Consider the following 17,449-nt stretch of genomic DNA (forward strand, 5'->3'; position numbering starts at 1 on the left):
AAATTTCCCAAGCCAAATGAATTCAGAGAAATTGGAAAACTGTCCAAATATATTGTTGGTAGGCTAATCCAAAACTGTAACTCAAGCTGATATCCTAGCCCAGGGAATATCACACTTCCATATCAGAATTATAGGACTGGGAAGACACTTCTGCTAATTCTATTAAATTAATAGTTTTAATGTCCTATGAAAGGAAACAATGGGAGGCATTTCTATAACGTATAAAAATTATTCTTATTATTATACAAAAAAAAATCTAAAAACTTTATCTGAGATAATAAAGTCATAATCTAAGGGAAAATCCAAAACGATTGTAGTGGAACTACAATAAATCCTGCATTAGAGAGATGTTCTGAGCCCCTGACCTGGGCAATTTAGGTGAAATTCCTTAAGTAGTTTTTTAAATGAATGAACACTAAAAATTAAAGTTGATTTTTCATTATTAAACTTAAAAATTCTGAATATCAGTTAACAATTTATTAAGTCACAAATATTCAAAAGACAAATCTAAGAAGTTGCCTGATTAAAGAAAACTGGTTGCCAGAGTAACTACATTTTGGATGCAACCGTTTGCAAAGCTGGATGTGTCATGTTCAAAGTCTTATGCACCAAAGATTTTTTACAAGCTGGAGTCACACTTCCATTTGTCCCTCATTTTTCATGCAGTAATTATTAGTTTGGGGCATTCAATCTCAGAAAAACGAGAAAGCAGAGAGTGAAATCAGTAACTGTGCATTTTCACGCCGCTCCTCCAGTTCCCTTCCACCCTTGGTTGCTGGTGTGAAATCTGTTAATACTGGAGGCTGAGGGCATATTAGAAGGCTGGAGCTTGAAACTTGGCAGGAGTGTTTTAGATACTCCACGGATGAAAAAATATAAGCCAATAATTCCTTTGCTTAGACTTGTTTAATCTTTTCTACATTATCTGTTGAGATTGGCTACAATCAAATTAGAGGCCCCTCCTGGTAAGCATGAAAAAATAATGATAGTATTTTATTGCATTGGGGTTTTTATAAGAATCTGCCACCTGTGTTCCCTTGATTATAAGAATAAATAATAATTAATTAAATTAGTAATCAGAGTGGTTCTCTATAACTGATTATAATGAAGTCCAGTAATGGAGAGGTTTACATTCGGTAGTCCTGTTATATTTAGAAACAATCCAATATCTGGGGATTTATTCAAGTTTCTGTATCTTTACAGTTCTTTGATGTTTACATCATATTTAGCATCATCCATACCTCCTTATCCTGTCCCAACACAGTTTAATGATGTTTCTCTGTTATTGATTTCTTCCTGGTTTACACTGGGCAGTTGACAAAAATAAAGAAAAGAGGAGTAGTGTTGATTATCAGGCTACACCATCTGTCATGTGTCTTTGGGCAAGTTCCTTAAATTATATAAGCCTCAGTGTTTTATCTGTAACATGAGGATAATAATACTTGTTCTAACCAGCTCAGGAGATTGCTATGATTTAAGTGGAATAATAAATATGAAAGTGCCTTGCTAATTGCAAAAAGCTAGACATTTATATGAATTGTGCTATCCACTTATCCTTTTCTATAAAACTATAATATGTAAGTAAGAGGAGGAAAAGTTCATAAGAGCAATTTTACATTTTTAGGTAGAGAAAATGATTAGTGTTGTTACATATTAGAATAAAATACTGATGAAATGTTTAAATTTACACAAACTAAAGTGTGTAGTACATACAGAAGTCAACCCTAAATTTAGGGTTTATGAGGAAAACTTCAAATAAAGATTCTAACATCTTACATTTGGATTATTTGAATGAATTATCAGCTAATAAAATAGGATGTGTAAGAAACAGAAATTCAGTTTAAAGAAAGTTAAATGCATGGACTTTGGAATCAGAAAGATATAGCACTGTGAAATAAAAATGTTCCACATCTGTTCCCTAATATAGAAGCCAAGAGATTCCAGTGGCTACTGAGCACCTGAGAGTGGCTGGTGTGATTGAGGAACTGAATGTGTAACTTAGTTTAATTTTAAGTAATTTTCATTCTAACTTAAATGGTCTCATGTGCCAAGTGGCTACCATATTGGACAGTGAAAACTTTTGTTTTAAATCTCATTTCTGCTAGTTTGCATCAGAGGGGTTTGGGCATAACTTTTCACCATTCTCTGCCTCAGTTTCCTCATCTGTAAAATGAGATATCAGATTTGAAATTGCTGGAAAATTCTTAATGAAAAATTCTTAGCACAGTGCCTGGCACAAAGGAGCCACTGAATAACTGTAACTTCTTATGAGTCAACATCAGCATAGTGGTGACAGTGGTGGCGGTGGAGTCGGTATGAGCAGAGTAAAGGGTGATACGCCCCTGTTAGAGCAGAGTTTACAAAAGTTTACCTATTTCCCTCCACGTTCAATGAAAGATTTAAAGATCCTAAAATGAGGGTATATCATCAGAGGTAATTTTGTCACATCAAAAATAATGATCATGTAAAGACTATGTTAATACATATAAATATGTTTATAAAATAATTCTGCATGAAAAAAGAAGACAATTACATACACACAGACTGGTTTAAGTATGTAAAATTGACATTTATACACCAACAAACATCAGAGTTATAATCACAACTGCCATCTGTTTGCAAACATATCTCAAAAACCTATGAGTTAGGCTGTAAAATATCTCATGTCAGCAATTAGGGAACTGAAACATTGAAAGCTCGAGTGACTTGTCGAAATCAGAAAGTTAGTCATCGGAAATCATTAGTAATTGAAAGTTAAAACTCTTTCCATTGTGTATCAATAGCTTTTGAGAGATTAATGCAAGTGATTTTAAACTTTACTCATCATTTAATCATCATTAACTAATTTTCCTTACATTCTAGCAATAAAGAGAAGAAACATTTTCAATTAAATAGGTGATATGCACTTCTGTGTTCCTGAGTCAACTGCTCTTTGGGGTAGACCTCGGCTACAGAAAAACAACATTTCAAAGACAGCTGCTACTCTACCATACTCTGGGCCTCACGCTTTCTCCTGCCTCTGCCTTTGTTCTGTTTGCAAACAATAAAGAAAGAAGGTCAGGAAACTAAAGTCAAATAGAATTCAGAAAGCACTCTGCCTGCTACCTGTCCTCTTGATTGGACTTGATAGTATGTAAATACTGATATTGTCAGCACTCACAATAGTACAAGTTCACTTACGGAAGAAGTAGTTCACAGTTGTAAGTTGTTTGTACACTATCTATGGACTCCAAAAAAATAAAACTAAACTAAAAATACAGTACCACCACAGCAAACACAAAACCACCTTAAATCTCCCCAGAGACTGTAAGATGAAATAGGACCTTTGGTGTTAGGAGTGAATTGCCTACTAGGCATGGACCCCCAATCCACAAATTTAGGCGTTTTGTTTTCATTTTAGTTTAGCAAAAGTTGATACACTTGATCTATTCTCACAAATGTAACAAACAATTCATGATAAAGCCATGTCGAAGGGCATAGAAAGTAGAAAGTTTTGCTTTCAATGATTAATTATGAGAATAGTAAGAGATAACTTGAAAATATTTTATCATAATTTATTTGGCCTTTTTCCATGTACATCTTTACATACAAGTTGCTTTATAAAGTTGCAGTTATACATATATATATAATTCTATGTTCTTTTTCTATATATTGATTATCAAATTCATTACATGGTCTTCACAATCATCATTTAATAGCTGTAATGTATGTAAGAAACTGTAAAAACATTTTAGGTCATTCTAACTTGTTGGAGTCAAGATATTAGATATTTAATATGTATCAAAGACAGGGTTAAGAGTGTGGACTTTTGAGTGAGACAATCCTAATTTTGAATTCTGACTTAACCAAGAGCTAGCTGTTCATTCATTCCTTCTATGTTTCATCCACTTATTCAAAAAATACCTACTGAGTGTCTACCATGTGTCAGACTTTGGTGGATTTTGGGTACAAATTTAACCTAGTTGGACATATATGGGTCCGACTTTCATGGAACTCAGTGTCTAATGAATATAGAAACATAAACAGAGAAGATAGGAAAATAAAGGAAAAATCTGTGTATACATGTCAGGAGGTAGGGGCATAGAACCAATTTTTAAGGAGTTAGGGAATGCTTCTCGAAGGAAGTGAAATTTCAAGTCAGTAGAAAGAGCATGCGCAGGAGTCTTAAGACAAAGGAAAAGCCTATCCAACACAATAAAATTTGGGCATGTGAGAAACATAGTATTCAAAACCAAGCCTGTCGAGGTCATACGATGAATTGTAAAGGATATTAAGGAATATAAACTTTATCTTGAGAACACTGGGAAACAAAATAATGAAATTAATGTATTTAAAAAGTTCCTCCTGAATTTTTCCTTGCATTTGAAAAGGGTGTCTATAATATCCTAGCCAACATTATATTTACTGGTGAAATAGAAAATGCTTTCTCCTTGAAGTTAGGATCAAGAAAAATTCGTCCCTTATCACCAATTCTACTCATTATATTGGAGATCACAGATAATATAGGACAAGAAAAGAGAAGTAAAAGGTTTACATATTGGAAAGAAAAGTAAACTGGTTTATTTGCAGTTGACAGATTGTGTTCAGAGAAATTTCAAAACAATCTACAAACTCTTAGACATAATGGGTGGATTTAGCAAAGATGCTCTTTACAAAAGTCAATTGTACATCTTGCCTCAAACAATACAATAATAAAATGTATATGTATATATAAATATATATATATATGCAATCACATCAAAAATCATGAAACATTATAGGTATAAATCTGTTAAAATGTGTGTAAGACTTTGAAAAATATAAAATATTGTTGAGAGAATTAAAGATCAAAATAAATTTATATCTATATATGGAATATATGTCATTTCCCTAAATTGAAAGCCTCAATTTGTTAGGATGTTAATTCTCCTTAAATTGTTCAATAATTTAGGTGGAACTAAAATTTAAAAAGATTTTTTTGTTTGTCCAGGATACGTGTGTTTGTGTGTTTGTATGAGCATGGGAATTGTCAAGCTGATTTTAACATTTATAAGAAAATGCAGAAGACTTCTAATAGCCAAATGAAGATAAGAAAAAGTTGGAGACTTACACTACTAGTTTGTAAGGCTTAGTACAAAGCTATAATAATTTAGAGTATATACACTTGCATACATAGATTAATGGAATAAAAGAGAATAGACGTGAATTACCACGTTTATGTTCATTTAAATTATGATTAAGATGCCACTGCACTTCAGTGGGGAAAGGACTGTCTTTTCAATAAGTGATGCTGAAACAATTAGTATCCATATAAGGGAGGAAAGGAATTTTGACCCTTATTTTACACCATACACAAAATTATTTAAGAAGGATTAAAAACTTAAATCTCAAAAGTATAGACAATAAAGATTCCAGAAAAAACATGGGAGAATATCCCCATGGATGGTCTCAAGGTAGGACAGGAAATAAAAAGCAGCAGGTATAAAAGAAAAAATAATACATTGGTCCTCATTAAAAGTAGTTACTTAAGCCTTAAAATCATCATCAAGAGAATGGGAAGAAATATTTATGACACGAATACCTGACAAAGACTTGTGTCTGAAATATATGAGAACAATTTTTAAAAAGGGAAATGAATATATGCATCCACCAAAAGGCAAAGCAAGATAATTGATTGCTCCTGCCCACCAACAGACTTGTACAGGTATATTTAACTTTCTTCATAAAAGCCCTAAACTGGAAACAGCCCATCAAGAAAAGAGTACATAAACTGTGAGCTATTTACACTGTGGAATATTATACAGCAACAAAATGTATCTATGTTTATTTTATGTACATATGTGTGTATACACCTACTCTCTACTTTTTGAAAGTTCATTTCATGCCATTTTGCTTTCATGAAAGACTACATTAAGTACCTGTTTTGGTTAACTGAAGTAAATCTGAAGTGGATTTTTACTTTTATGAAAAGAGGTAATTGCTTCTTTGCTTTATGCCATTTTGGCTTACAAATGTTCTCACAGGAATGCTCTACTTTCAGATAGTGGGGGAAACCTGTTATATACATATGTGTATATATATTTTTATGTGTATATGTTTACTTATTTTCTCTTCTCAAATTATTACTTCTCTCCATCTTATGGTTTGGAGACTTTCTCCATTACTATGACTTTATAATATATTTGACATTAGTTAATCATGTTTAGCGGAGTTGATAAAAAGAACAAAACCCTCTTATTGAGAAAAACTTAATCATTATCATGAATTGTGAGTTGGATTTGTCAACAATTCATCTTATCGCCTTAATTTAGAGGAAAGAAAAAGAATGATAGTTCACACTAAGAGATTTTTAAAATAACTTTTTACTTTCCAAAACATGAATATAGTCCTATGTACAACTATTCAGTGTAAACGTTTCCTTATATAATTGCTATGCTTTTATGAATCTAATTTGATGCTAGAAGTTTGCAGTACAGTCAAGTTAAAATAAGTATAATTTTACACTTCATCATTGTACCGACACCCTCTTTGGTCTTACACCAAAATTGCTGTAAGAAACGTTACAAAGCTGAAAACAAATACATTTACTGGCACTCTCTTCAGACCCTAAGCCACACTTGGACATTTTGAAATAAAATGCTCTACTTTACCATCGGTAACTTCCAAGTATGCTTTTGTGATGATACTTCCGGCAACATTTAAAGTCTGGCAGATATAATAACCAACATCCGACCGCTGTACGTTAGTAATAGTGAGGTCACCAGTCTGGGAGACTGAAAAACGGCTGGATGACTGTGGTGGCTGATATGAGAAAAGCAGATTCTAGAATCCAGAATTTGGAAGGAAAGAATAACAATAGGTTAATTGCTAGTTTCCAATATGTTGGCATATATATATATATATGTCTATTTATATTTATATATAAATAGATATATAAACATTTACACATACACATATACAAACATGCATGCCACATACGTACATATATACGCAAATAAGCTAAATATTCTTTCATCACATACCCACGTATACAGATGTGCACACACATAAACATATAAATGCACAAGGTTTAATGATCTAGCCTTAAATAGGGTCACCTGATAATTTAAATAAATTCTAAGTAATGATATGTGCTTTTTATTATGTTTCAAACAATACTAGATATCAAAGACCATTAGATATCATCAGAATTAGAAGTTTTACATATTTAACCAAAGTCAAAAGTTTTGTTTCACATATATGTGATTATTAGGATTATAAACACTAAGTTTTTTAATATGTAAACAACACTAAAATGTAAGCACATTCTGACAAATTAAGTTTAAGGATATCATTTTGGTACCATAATGAGTATCTCTGTTACTTGTCCATTATAAAAGCTCAGTAATCTCTATCAAATTGGTAACAGTTTCTTGTTCTTCCTGTTAAATGGTGAGCATATCTGTTATAGATTATTTTGAAATTTAAATATTGAATTTAAGAATTCATAATGGAATTTTACTTCTGCAGAAAGTTATCCTGCATACAAACTCAAGACAATGCATGATGTTATTTTGTGGCACAAATTTCTCTCTATGAATCAAAATATCATGCTCGCTGGAGGGAATGTATATTTCATACAAAATGGCACGTCATGTCATTGTTTTTTATGAAATAAAAATATCAGTATTTCTTCTAATCAAATAAAGTTGCTACTTTTTAAAAGTTTAGGTGTCTTTTAACATATGGATATGGATCTAATGGCAAAATTTTAGGAAAAAGGGAGTTACATCATTAAATCAAACCAAACTATAGATTTTAAATAACAATGAATAATTTATTTAAATAACTAAATGAATCATTTAAATATTACTCTACTAAGAACTTCTAATGGATTTACTATTATTGCTACACAAATGTTCTTACATAATACAATTTCAATTTTTCCTGTCCTACTAAAATATTTTGTTTTTTCTTGTCTTTAATTTGCTGTCAGCAAATTTAGTTCTCTGAGGCCAAATGAAACGTGTTAGAACCAACCACGGTATTAGGTTTCAAACAACAGCCTCTGTACTATAATCAAGTTAGTATTTGCCCACCGAAGTAAAAATAAACGTGACCTTGATGGCACTGCCTACAAGTGATGAGTGAGTGCAGCCAGTAAACTACCTGTGTGCTATGTGTATGAACACAGTAGAAGCAACATCATAAAACAACACACGCAAGGTTGATTTAAACAAAAAAATAAAAGAAGTTAGGAATAACTGTATTAAAAATAAATGAGAACTTTTTTTTTATAAGGATCAGAAACAAGTAAAAGGAAATGTGTCCATTTATTAAAGAAGGCAAGTTACTAAGAGATGAGAAAAAAGTTGTATTTTTAAAACTATTTTAAAGTTACCTATTATATTTAAAGTGAAATTGTTTCAAAACTCCCCTTTTTAATAAGAGAAAGCCCAATAGTGAATTTAGAATTTCAGAATGGTGATCACATGATAGTTTTTGAAGCATTAGGATATACTGAACTATAGCCAACATGACATCTATGTTAAAGAGACTTTCATACAGTTTGATGAATCTTTAGTTGATATATACATATATGATTTAAAACAGAAAGAAGTGAGGAAGACATTTCAGATTCCTGGTGCTTTCCAAGAAATTCCACTGACTAATATTCATCTTTGTGTTAAATTTATATTTAATATATAATTATAGATATATTTATATATTTTAATATATAATTATAGATATCTGAATAATAAAAGTTATGACTAATTGAATTAAGTTGAGAAAAAAAGTAGTTTTTTTTTTTTAATGTGACTGAATTGGAAGTAGAAGTCAATTTCATACGACAAAACAATTACTATTCTATATACCACCCTCAGTACCAAAACTTGGCAGGAATATGTGAAAATTAAAACAAAGCAGAAAATTTTGTCTTCTCTTGCATTGCCGAAATTTTTAGGGCATTCAGAGATTTCTCAGTTCTCTTAAAGTGACAGCTGTGTGACTAAATAATTTGTTTCCTTTTCTTACATATGTGGCACTCATCTTTGCTGACTGAAATACTAGAACAAGGTCATACCTGGCTCCCCTCTCTCCTCCAGAAAATAGCTGGTTGAGGGTTTCCGGTGGCTTCACACTGGAAAGTCACAGTTCGTCCTAAGGCAACAACCTGGTCACGGGGTTTCACGACAAAATGTGGAGGTTCTGAAGGAGAGGAAACAAATTACAGCAAATCAAACGCACAGTCATTGTCCTAATTAAGACAGTTTGCTGATATCCCAAGTGCTGGCATTATTTTACACCACTCACTATGTACCATAACACATAATGTCCCAGTTCCCATCCTTAACTCAATTGAAGCTAAACTGTTAAGTGCATATTTACAGAGTGGAATAGTGTAGTTTTGTAAAGAGATTTTTTTTTTAATTGCCTGACCTTCTAAGATTAACCTTCATATTAAAAAGAATTCATGAACTGCCATTTGACCCTTTACATTAAACATACATCTAAAATTGTAGGAATAAATATCTGTTCTCCATTAGGACTGCTTAAAGGTGCATGGACTTTAATCACAGACACAAGGACCTCCTGATGAAGGCAGGTCCTAAAATTACTTCAATTTAACTCAAAAGCTTCTGAAATGCTACCATGCAAATTATAACCATTTAAAATCTTCAGCCCAATTATTTGAATAGAAATGAATTTAAAGCAATAGTGGAATTGAACGCCTCCTTCATTTACATAGGCAAGGGCATGTTCAAACAGAATATATATGGAAATGAGGGCAAATTTGAAACATCTGCTCATCCTGACATTATAAATACTGCCAGCTTTGTCCAAACTGTTTGATTGATACAGGCTTAAATGGCCACTTCATCCAGCAGTAAAAAGAGTGTCAGAAAATTATGTCAGTTACATTGAGAGCAATGGCAGCTGAAAACACTAGGTGTGCTGATGGAGTTATTTCCTGAAAAAAAACAAACAAAACAAAAAACCTTGTTTTGGGGCTGTGCTTTATGCTTGGAGAAAAAAGTACACTGAATAAGTCTTTTTACCTACTGTTTACACTTTTCAAGTTCATTTCTTACCAGCTGTCTGAAACGCCTAATCAGTCTCCTTTCTTGTCTCAGATCAAATTGATGCGAACATGTCAAGCCAGACATCTAACAGTTTATAAGGGATAATCCACTTTTTAAGACAGTTTTATTATTTCTACCCTTTTCTTTAAAAGTACATTTAGTTACTTATGTCACTCACCGAGGATAACTCCTTAAAGTGAACATGAATCAAAAAGCATATTCAGATGTTGTTCACAAGGGCAACCACTCTGCTCGCAAGAATACGATTTCTTTGTTAAATGAAGGTGAGGATTTGAAAGGGTACTTTTCTCTTGCTAAATATTTTCTGGTCAATTGCATCTAAGGCATGTATACATATTTGTAATATATATGGTAATATATATTATAATATATAATATATAAATGTATAAATTTGCACATTTGTGTATGTATACACATTTATACTTGTTTGTAAAGTCAAATATAAAATCTCTTTAACAAAGGAATACATAAAACAACTTGCTGAAGATTGCATGGTCACAAAACTGAAGAAAGCAATTAGATCTCCTAACTTCCAGGTTAGTGTGCTTTCTTCTATACTTCCTCTTTATTTTAAATTGAGGTTTAGTAGAAATTATACCATTTCACTAGGAAATTATAGATTGGAAAAATCAGGTCAAATGCCTTCAAAAGTCCTGTAACTTATAGGGAAGGAAAAAATGAAGTTAGAGGAACAGGTTTAGGTTCAATTTAGTAAGGCTGACGCTCAATCTTATAATTTTTTTAGGAACTCTGATTGTAATTGAGTGGTTTACCCATGAATTTCGTAAACACTATCATTATCCAGGTATAATAACAGGCATGTGCCTCATCGCCTGGAGATTCTCCTCCATACACTGTCATACAGGAGCATTTGATTCCTTAGTTAAGGGTTGGAATAACTGATGGAGAAATCAGACCAAGAAATTGAAAGGATTGACTGGCTAATGAACTAAATCCAGAAGAGAGTTTGGTTTGTTTCAATGAAAGAAAACCAAATGATTAATTAAATGAATGGAAGAATATGACTTTCCAATAAATGCAGGGAATCTGAGTAGGAAAATATAAACGTTCAAATCACTTAGACAAGTAAAAACTTCGGGTGGTCTCTTTCCTAAATCTCAGAAGCATGTCTAATAACATGTGCCAGAATCCGTGTTTCTTTTATAAAATGCCAGCTCTCCTCAAACCTCAAAGACTTATGTGGGAACGAGGGATACAAACCCTTATGCTAACTACATGTCTCCTGCAGCAACTCTTCCACACAGGATATTTGCCTGGAAATGAATTTACTATATCTTGTAGGCATATTCTCTGGCCAACGTCAACAATGACATCAGTCTCAAGGAATGTCTTAGAAAAAGCCCTTTTCTACATATATGTGAAATATCTCTAAGAAAGATTTTTAAATGGATTAAATACACTGCTATCAGTCTTCTATCATCATCACCTATCTATTTAGATTGAGAAGGTCAATCACCATATGCATCTACTTGATGTTTATGATAAAATGTTGGAATATTTTTAAAGGCTGCAATATTTATGCTTACTCTAATTAAAAATATATAATTGTGTTACTAATGTCGCATATGTTCATTGTTGAAAATTTGGGAAATTAGACAAGCTAAGAAAAAAAGAAAAGCTACCTATAATTCAGCCATGCAAACTAGACCATATTGTTTCAAAATATTCTCCTGCAACATCCCTTTAATGACTGCTGACTGTTTAATAGTCTAAATACAAATTACCTTCATTATTTAACCAATCTATTGTCTTTAAATTGTTTCCAATTCCTATTGCTAAAAACAGTGGTGAGATTAGCATCTTTCTCAATTATATTCAAGTGTATTTCAACTGAAACTCTCCCTTTTAAGGCATTTTTCCTCCCAAACCTCACACACACTAAACATTTACATCCTTGTCAAACTTAGACTAGAATCTTTTCTTAATTGGCATGTTTATATTAGTGAAGTTAAACATTTATCTTCCTACTACCTAGTCACTGATACCCTGTTTGTTGTGGATATTGTGTTCCTGTGCTTAACTTTTGGACTTCTCTAAGAACTAATGAAAGACTAAAATTTTATCTATTTCTCATAAATGTAGATATATTCTTCCATTTTGTTGAAAGTCTTTCTAATTTAGTTAGGGATTTTTGTTAATCTATCAATATAGGTTATATAATACATAAGAAATTATATTATATAAATATCCTCTCCATTTTCATCCTGTACTTTTGTTTTTATTAACTTTTAATCCATCTATATTTTTGCAAACATGGAAAGCTATTTTTTTCAACTAGCTCATTATTGCATCACCATTACTGAATAATCCATCCTCTTATCTGTGTTAGTATGAAGCGACATCTTTACAATATTGGTGTAGCTTTTTAACTTAAAAAAATAGAGAAATTCTTTTAGGGCCCAAACTGTTTCCTGGAACACCATGCAAAATTCTCCAAAAGTGGTGCTCCGGCAACTTTAATGTGTGTGAATGGATTCCCTAAAGTATTGATCATGAAAATACTCAGAAACCTTTATTCATATGAGGACAATTGTTTATCAAAGCAAACTTTGATACATTTTAGACACATCATGTGGTTATTTCGTACATATAATGAAATGAATCTGACACAAAGAAATGAAAATGAGTGCAAACAGCCCTAAGGGCAAGGTTATTCACCAAGAGGACTTTTAATGTCCATTATTGAACAATAGTTATAAAAACTCAGATAGACAGACATGAATTCATAAGCATATTTTGGACCCTCCCAAACCCAAACTCTTCTCTGGGTACCTGTTTTTGTTCATTTATCTTCTGAGATATAAACTGAAATAATACTTAATCAAGATATAGTCTTAGCATTTTTTTGAAAAGAGAAAACAATAAAAGGATGCAGATCACATATTATTTAATAAGACATACAGTTAGCAACCCCATTACCTTTACTCTTTGTCACAGTTACCCATACTTCCTGCAGACTTTATTCTGTGCAGTCTGTCTTTGTGGCCAATGACAAGTGAAATATGGAGGCTGACTGGTTGAAGGACATGGAAGGGTATGGATGGAAAGGGGAAGAGAAGTTCCAGTCACAGTGACACGATGATTAGAAGATGGCCAATAAAATGTCAACTTACCAGACCCAACTAAAACAAAACAAAAAAAGAAAACATGGAATAAATAAAAATAAAGAAACAGAAAATGAAACAGAAAAAATAATAAGACTTGACTTAACAATGATCTTTCTTTTAAGATAAAGTGAAGTATACATTAATATTTGGATACATGGCTCACCATGTCCATGAATGAATATTTGTTAGCATTTCCAGTATCATTATAAATAATTTAAGAAAATGAGAAATGAACCTTAAAATTTCTACTTTGATTAAATGGCAGTGCTACAATAAATGATAGCTATAAAATTATAAAACACTTTTCAATGACTTTACGTTATTGCTACCACATGACAGTTAGATACCTATATATGTAATTCATTTTACAAAACACTATAAATCTTAACTGCTAATGCTATATAGAACAGAAGTCAAGCATCTTAACCAAAGATAAAGAAATGTTAAATCCTGCAACTCCACCATCAGATTAATTTTTAAAAGGTTCATGCTGCCAACGATATTCTATTAAACCAATGCTTCTCATACTTGAATAAGAATAGGAATCATCCTAAGATCTGGTTAAAATACAGCTTATGATTATACACGTCAGGAGCGTGACCAGGGGTTTTGCATTTCTAACAAGCACCCAGGTGCTGCTGGCTCATGACCATAGGTTGAGTAGCACGGTTAATAAAAGGTGTTACATTTAAATTCTTGCATATTTTTAATTGAGAAGACCCACAGGAAAAAATGTAAGCATGTTATGGAAACAGATAAAACTTTATAACCCCATCTAATAAAGTCATAATCACATTACTCGCTTTCAGTACTGAAACATTGGGCATTTTAGCACAGAAAGCTCAAGTAATACATATTTAAAATACTGGAAGGTGATTGTTTTGCTTTGCTCTTTTAGAAACAAAGGTAATTACTGTCAAATGCAGAGCATTTTCGTAATAGCCCAGTAGACACCCACAATACATTTTACTCAAATAAATAATGCCTATGTCCTTCAGCAAGTCACAATTAATTAGACTTGATATACATTCCTGTACTTTAAATAAATGAACTATGCCAAGCACTGCTGCTGTGAAATGGTGGTTTTAAGAGTTCTCTTGTTTATTGCTACCATATATGCGGAATTTAATGCAATTGAGAAACACATTGTCACTCACACCTTCCTTTCAGCATTGAGTGAAATCAATTGTCTTTATTTTTCACTCCATAGTAAAAATTCTTAAGCACAGTTTTTCAGTTATGCAGGCAAGAAAAGTTTAAGAGTACATATCACTCTCATTTACTCGGGCATAATGTTTATCATAGCATCAATAGCTTCTCTATAGATTTGAAAACACAAACAGAGAGGATCTGACTTGATCACATTACTCAGAACCTTAAAGATGATGTCTTTTAAGTGACAGGAAGAAACGGTCAGAAGCTACAGGAGAGAGAGCCTGACAAACTGCACCAACTGTACTGTACCAACAGAATTTCAGCTTAAGAAAACAAAAAGTCATAACATTAGCTTTTGGGTAATTTGTGAAAATAAATTTGATCTCATTAGACTGATGCCGTTCAAATCAAGCCTCACTCTAAGTCAAGGGATCAGAGGAATGATTCCCAACTAGTTTCTAGTCATATCTTTTTCAGTCACTTACAAATCCTTTAACATTTTCAAAAAATATTTCACTTGTTAGAAATCAAAAAAATCGCTGGAAACCTGCTCATACAAAATTTTAAAAAGCACTCTTTCCTTGCCTATAGGTTTTACTAGCAATTGAGCCATAGGAGTTGAGTCTTTTATTAATTAAAATACAGTGTGTTTAAGAACATGAGGCTAATACATTTGTATATCACATCAATGACAAATGATAACTGTAAAATATTTCCTTGTCTATTAAGGACCCTAAAAGTTATCTAAGACAACATCTAGCACAGAGACTCCTAAAACATCAGAGGATTTTGAGAGGACCCTATCTTGAACGATCATTTAAGCTTTTAACAACCATGATTATCAGGAAATGATTCTTCTTATCTAAATGAAAACCTGCCTGTCACAAATTCATTTGTTCTAGTTTCAGTGAACAAATAAATGCCATTTATATCCTCCACATAAAATCATCTTACTTATTTGAATAAAACTATCATCCCAAGCTTTCTCTTCTAGAGAATCAATGATAGAAATTTCTTTTAAGTTTTTCTCAGATTTTCCCCTTTCTCAATATTTCTCTCAGGCTCAGGTCAAAGGATTTTTTCCCATTCAGAAAGCAGAGACCTTCTACACATCAGGCAGTGCCCATGACTGTCCGGCTGGATAAGTCCACAAAGAATCAGAGAAGAGTGGAGTCACTTGGACCCTGTTCATTCATTATCCTCTAAAGTGCATGGTTTACGGGCAGCTTCTCTCACACCTTCCACGTAACTCTTATCAACCGTTTTTACTGCTGTAAAGGCTGGGAGCACCTCTATCCCAACTCACTTTTCTCCCCAAGAAAGAGGAAAAGCCTGTCTGTCTCTCTCCCTAGTAAAACAATAAAACAATAAAATGTTAGCTCTGGAAGTGATCTTAAAACTTACCAGTCTAACCCAGTCCTGTTTGCATGAGAAAATGGAGAATCTACATTGTTAAGTAACTTTCTCAAGGTCACAGATGACTAACCAAAGACTGCCTTCCAGGTCTTTTGACTAAATCCAAGTCTGTACAAAAGTTCCTACTAGTTCATCAGTTTGGGGAGAACTATATGCAATAGGAAACAGAATCTATTTGATTTTACATTTAAACTGTCACAAATTGTTTCATCTAAAATCATTCCTACCTTCACATAAAAATGGTTTTAAAGAATTCCTCATACTAGAATTCTTTTGAGAATATTTAGCTACAGTTTTCAAAAGAAATGGGAAACTAACAGGTGAGAGGAAAACAGACTTAAAGCCTCTTGAAACGTTCACCTCTTTGGAAAAATAAGCAACACGATCATTTCATAAGGGTAGACAGTTTTAATCATGTCCTGTCTTGAAATCATTATAAATTGAATAAAATAGTACTCTCCTTTTTTTTTTTTAACATTTTTTATTGATTTATAACCATTTTACAATGTTGTGTCAAATTCTAGTGTAGAGCATAATTTTTCAGTTATACATGAACATACATATATATTCATTGTCACTTTTTTTTGCTGTGAGCTACCATGAGATCTTGTGTATATTTCCCTATGCTATACAGTATAATCTTGCTTATCTACTCTACAATTTTGAAATCCCGTCTATCCCTTCCCACCCTCCACCCCCTTGGCAACCACAAGTTTGTATTCTATGTTTATGAGTCTGTTTCTGTTTTGTATTTATGCTTTGTTTTTTTTTTTTGTTTTTGTTTTTGTTTTTTAGATTCCACATATGAGCGATCTCATATGGTATTTTTCTTTCTCTTTCTGGCTTACTTCACTTAGAATGACATTCTCCACATTCTCCAGGAGCATCCATGTTGCTGCAAATGGCATTATGTTGTCGGTTTTTATTTTGATATTTTATTTTAATATTTGATATTTTGTCACAATATTTTGTCACATATACCTTTTAAGGTAAATATGTCAAATAGGAAGGTAAAATAACTTAAAAACAATTACATATTTTCAAGAGAAAAACCTTACTATTGTGTCTTTTTAACATTGCAACATTCTGTCAGTTACAATCCATCTACAGTAACAGCTTTAAATTTCTTTATATTGGAGGGAGTTTAGAAAGGGTAAGTGATTAAAGAATTTGCCACAAGGCTGAGTTTGTATAGAAAGCATACTATTTTCAACTAGATCATATGTTCTTGGGATTGAGTAGGGAAAGAAGGAGAGTTAAGCAAAGTCTAAAATATATATGTGTGTGTATACATATATATATAATTTATATACATATAAATTATAAAATTATAAAGACTCTGGCTCCATTTTGAGACTGAAGGAGAAAAATGATAGCTTTTTAAAAAAACATTTGGAGATATACAAATATTATATACTTGACTAACAGTTTTAGAAAAAGAACTGTTTAAAAAGTTTGGGGAAAGACGGCATAGCTCAGTGGTAGAGTATGTGCTTAGCGTGCACAAGGTCCTGGGTTCATCTCCAGTACCTCCATTAAATAAATAAATTAACCTAATTACCTCCCCCACCAAAAAAACATTTTTTTTTTTAAGTTTGGGAGAATTCAGCCTCTTGTTCTCTCTCTGTCTCACAAACACACACACACATACACATGTCACACACTTAGAATAAGAGACTTTCTTCC

At 32.4% G+C, this 17,449-nt stretch overlaps 1 protein-coding gene across 11 annotated transcripts in view; it reads right to left on the bottom strand.

Moving 5' to 3' along the window:
* ROBO1 (roundabout guidance receptor 1) overlaps positions 1 to 17,449 on the bottom strand; it is a 1,015,952-nt gene that overhangs the window by 71,239 nt on the left and 927,264 nt on the right. For 9 of the 11 annotated variants that reach the window (XM_032489650.1, XM_032489636.1, XM_032489642.1 and 6 more), the window contains 3 exons: positions 13,199 to 13,207; positions 9,044 to 9,168; positions 6,630 to 6,801 (listed from right to left, as the gene is read on the bottom strand). In XM_032489650.1, coding sequence (XP_032345541.1) covers positions 6,630 to 6,801; positions 9,044 to 9,168; positions 13,199 to 13,207 — 306 coding nt within the window. The remainder of the gene's footprint in view (positions 1 to 6,629; positions 6,802 to 9,043; positions 9,169 to 13,198; positions 13,208 to 17,449) is intronic. The other 2 variants (XM_032489632.1, XM_014565417.2) reach the window with 1 other exon arrangement.

Source organism: Camelus ferus, chromosome 1, assembly GCF_009834535.1.
Source record: "Camelus ferus isolate YT-003-E chromosome 1, BCGSAC_Cfer_1.0, whole genome shotgun sequence".
Classification (NCBI taxonomy): Eukaryota; Metazoa; Chordata; class Mammalia; order Artiodactyla; family Camelidae; genus Camelus; species Camelus ferus.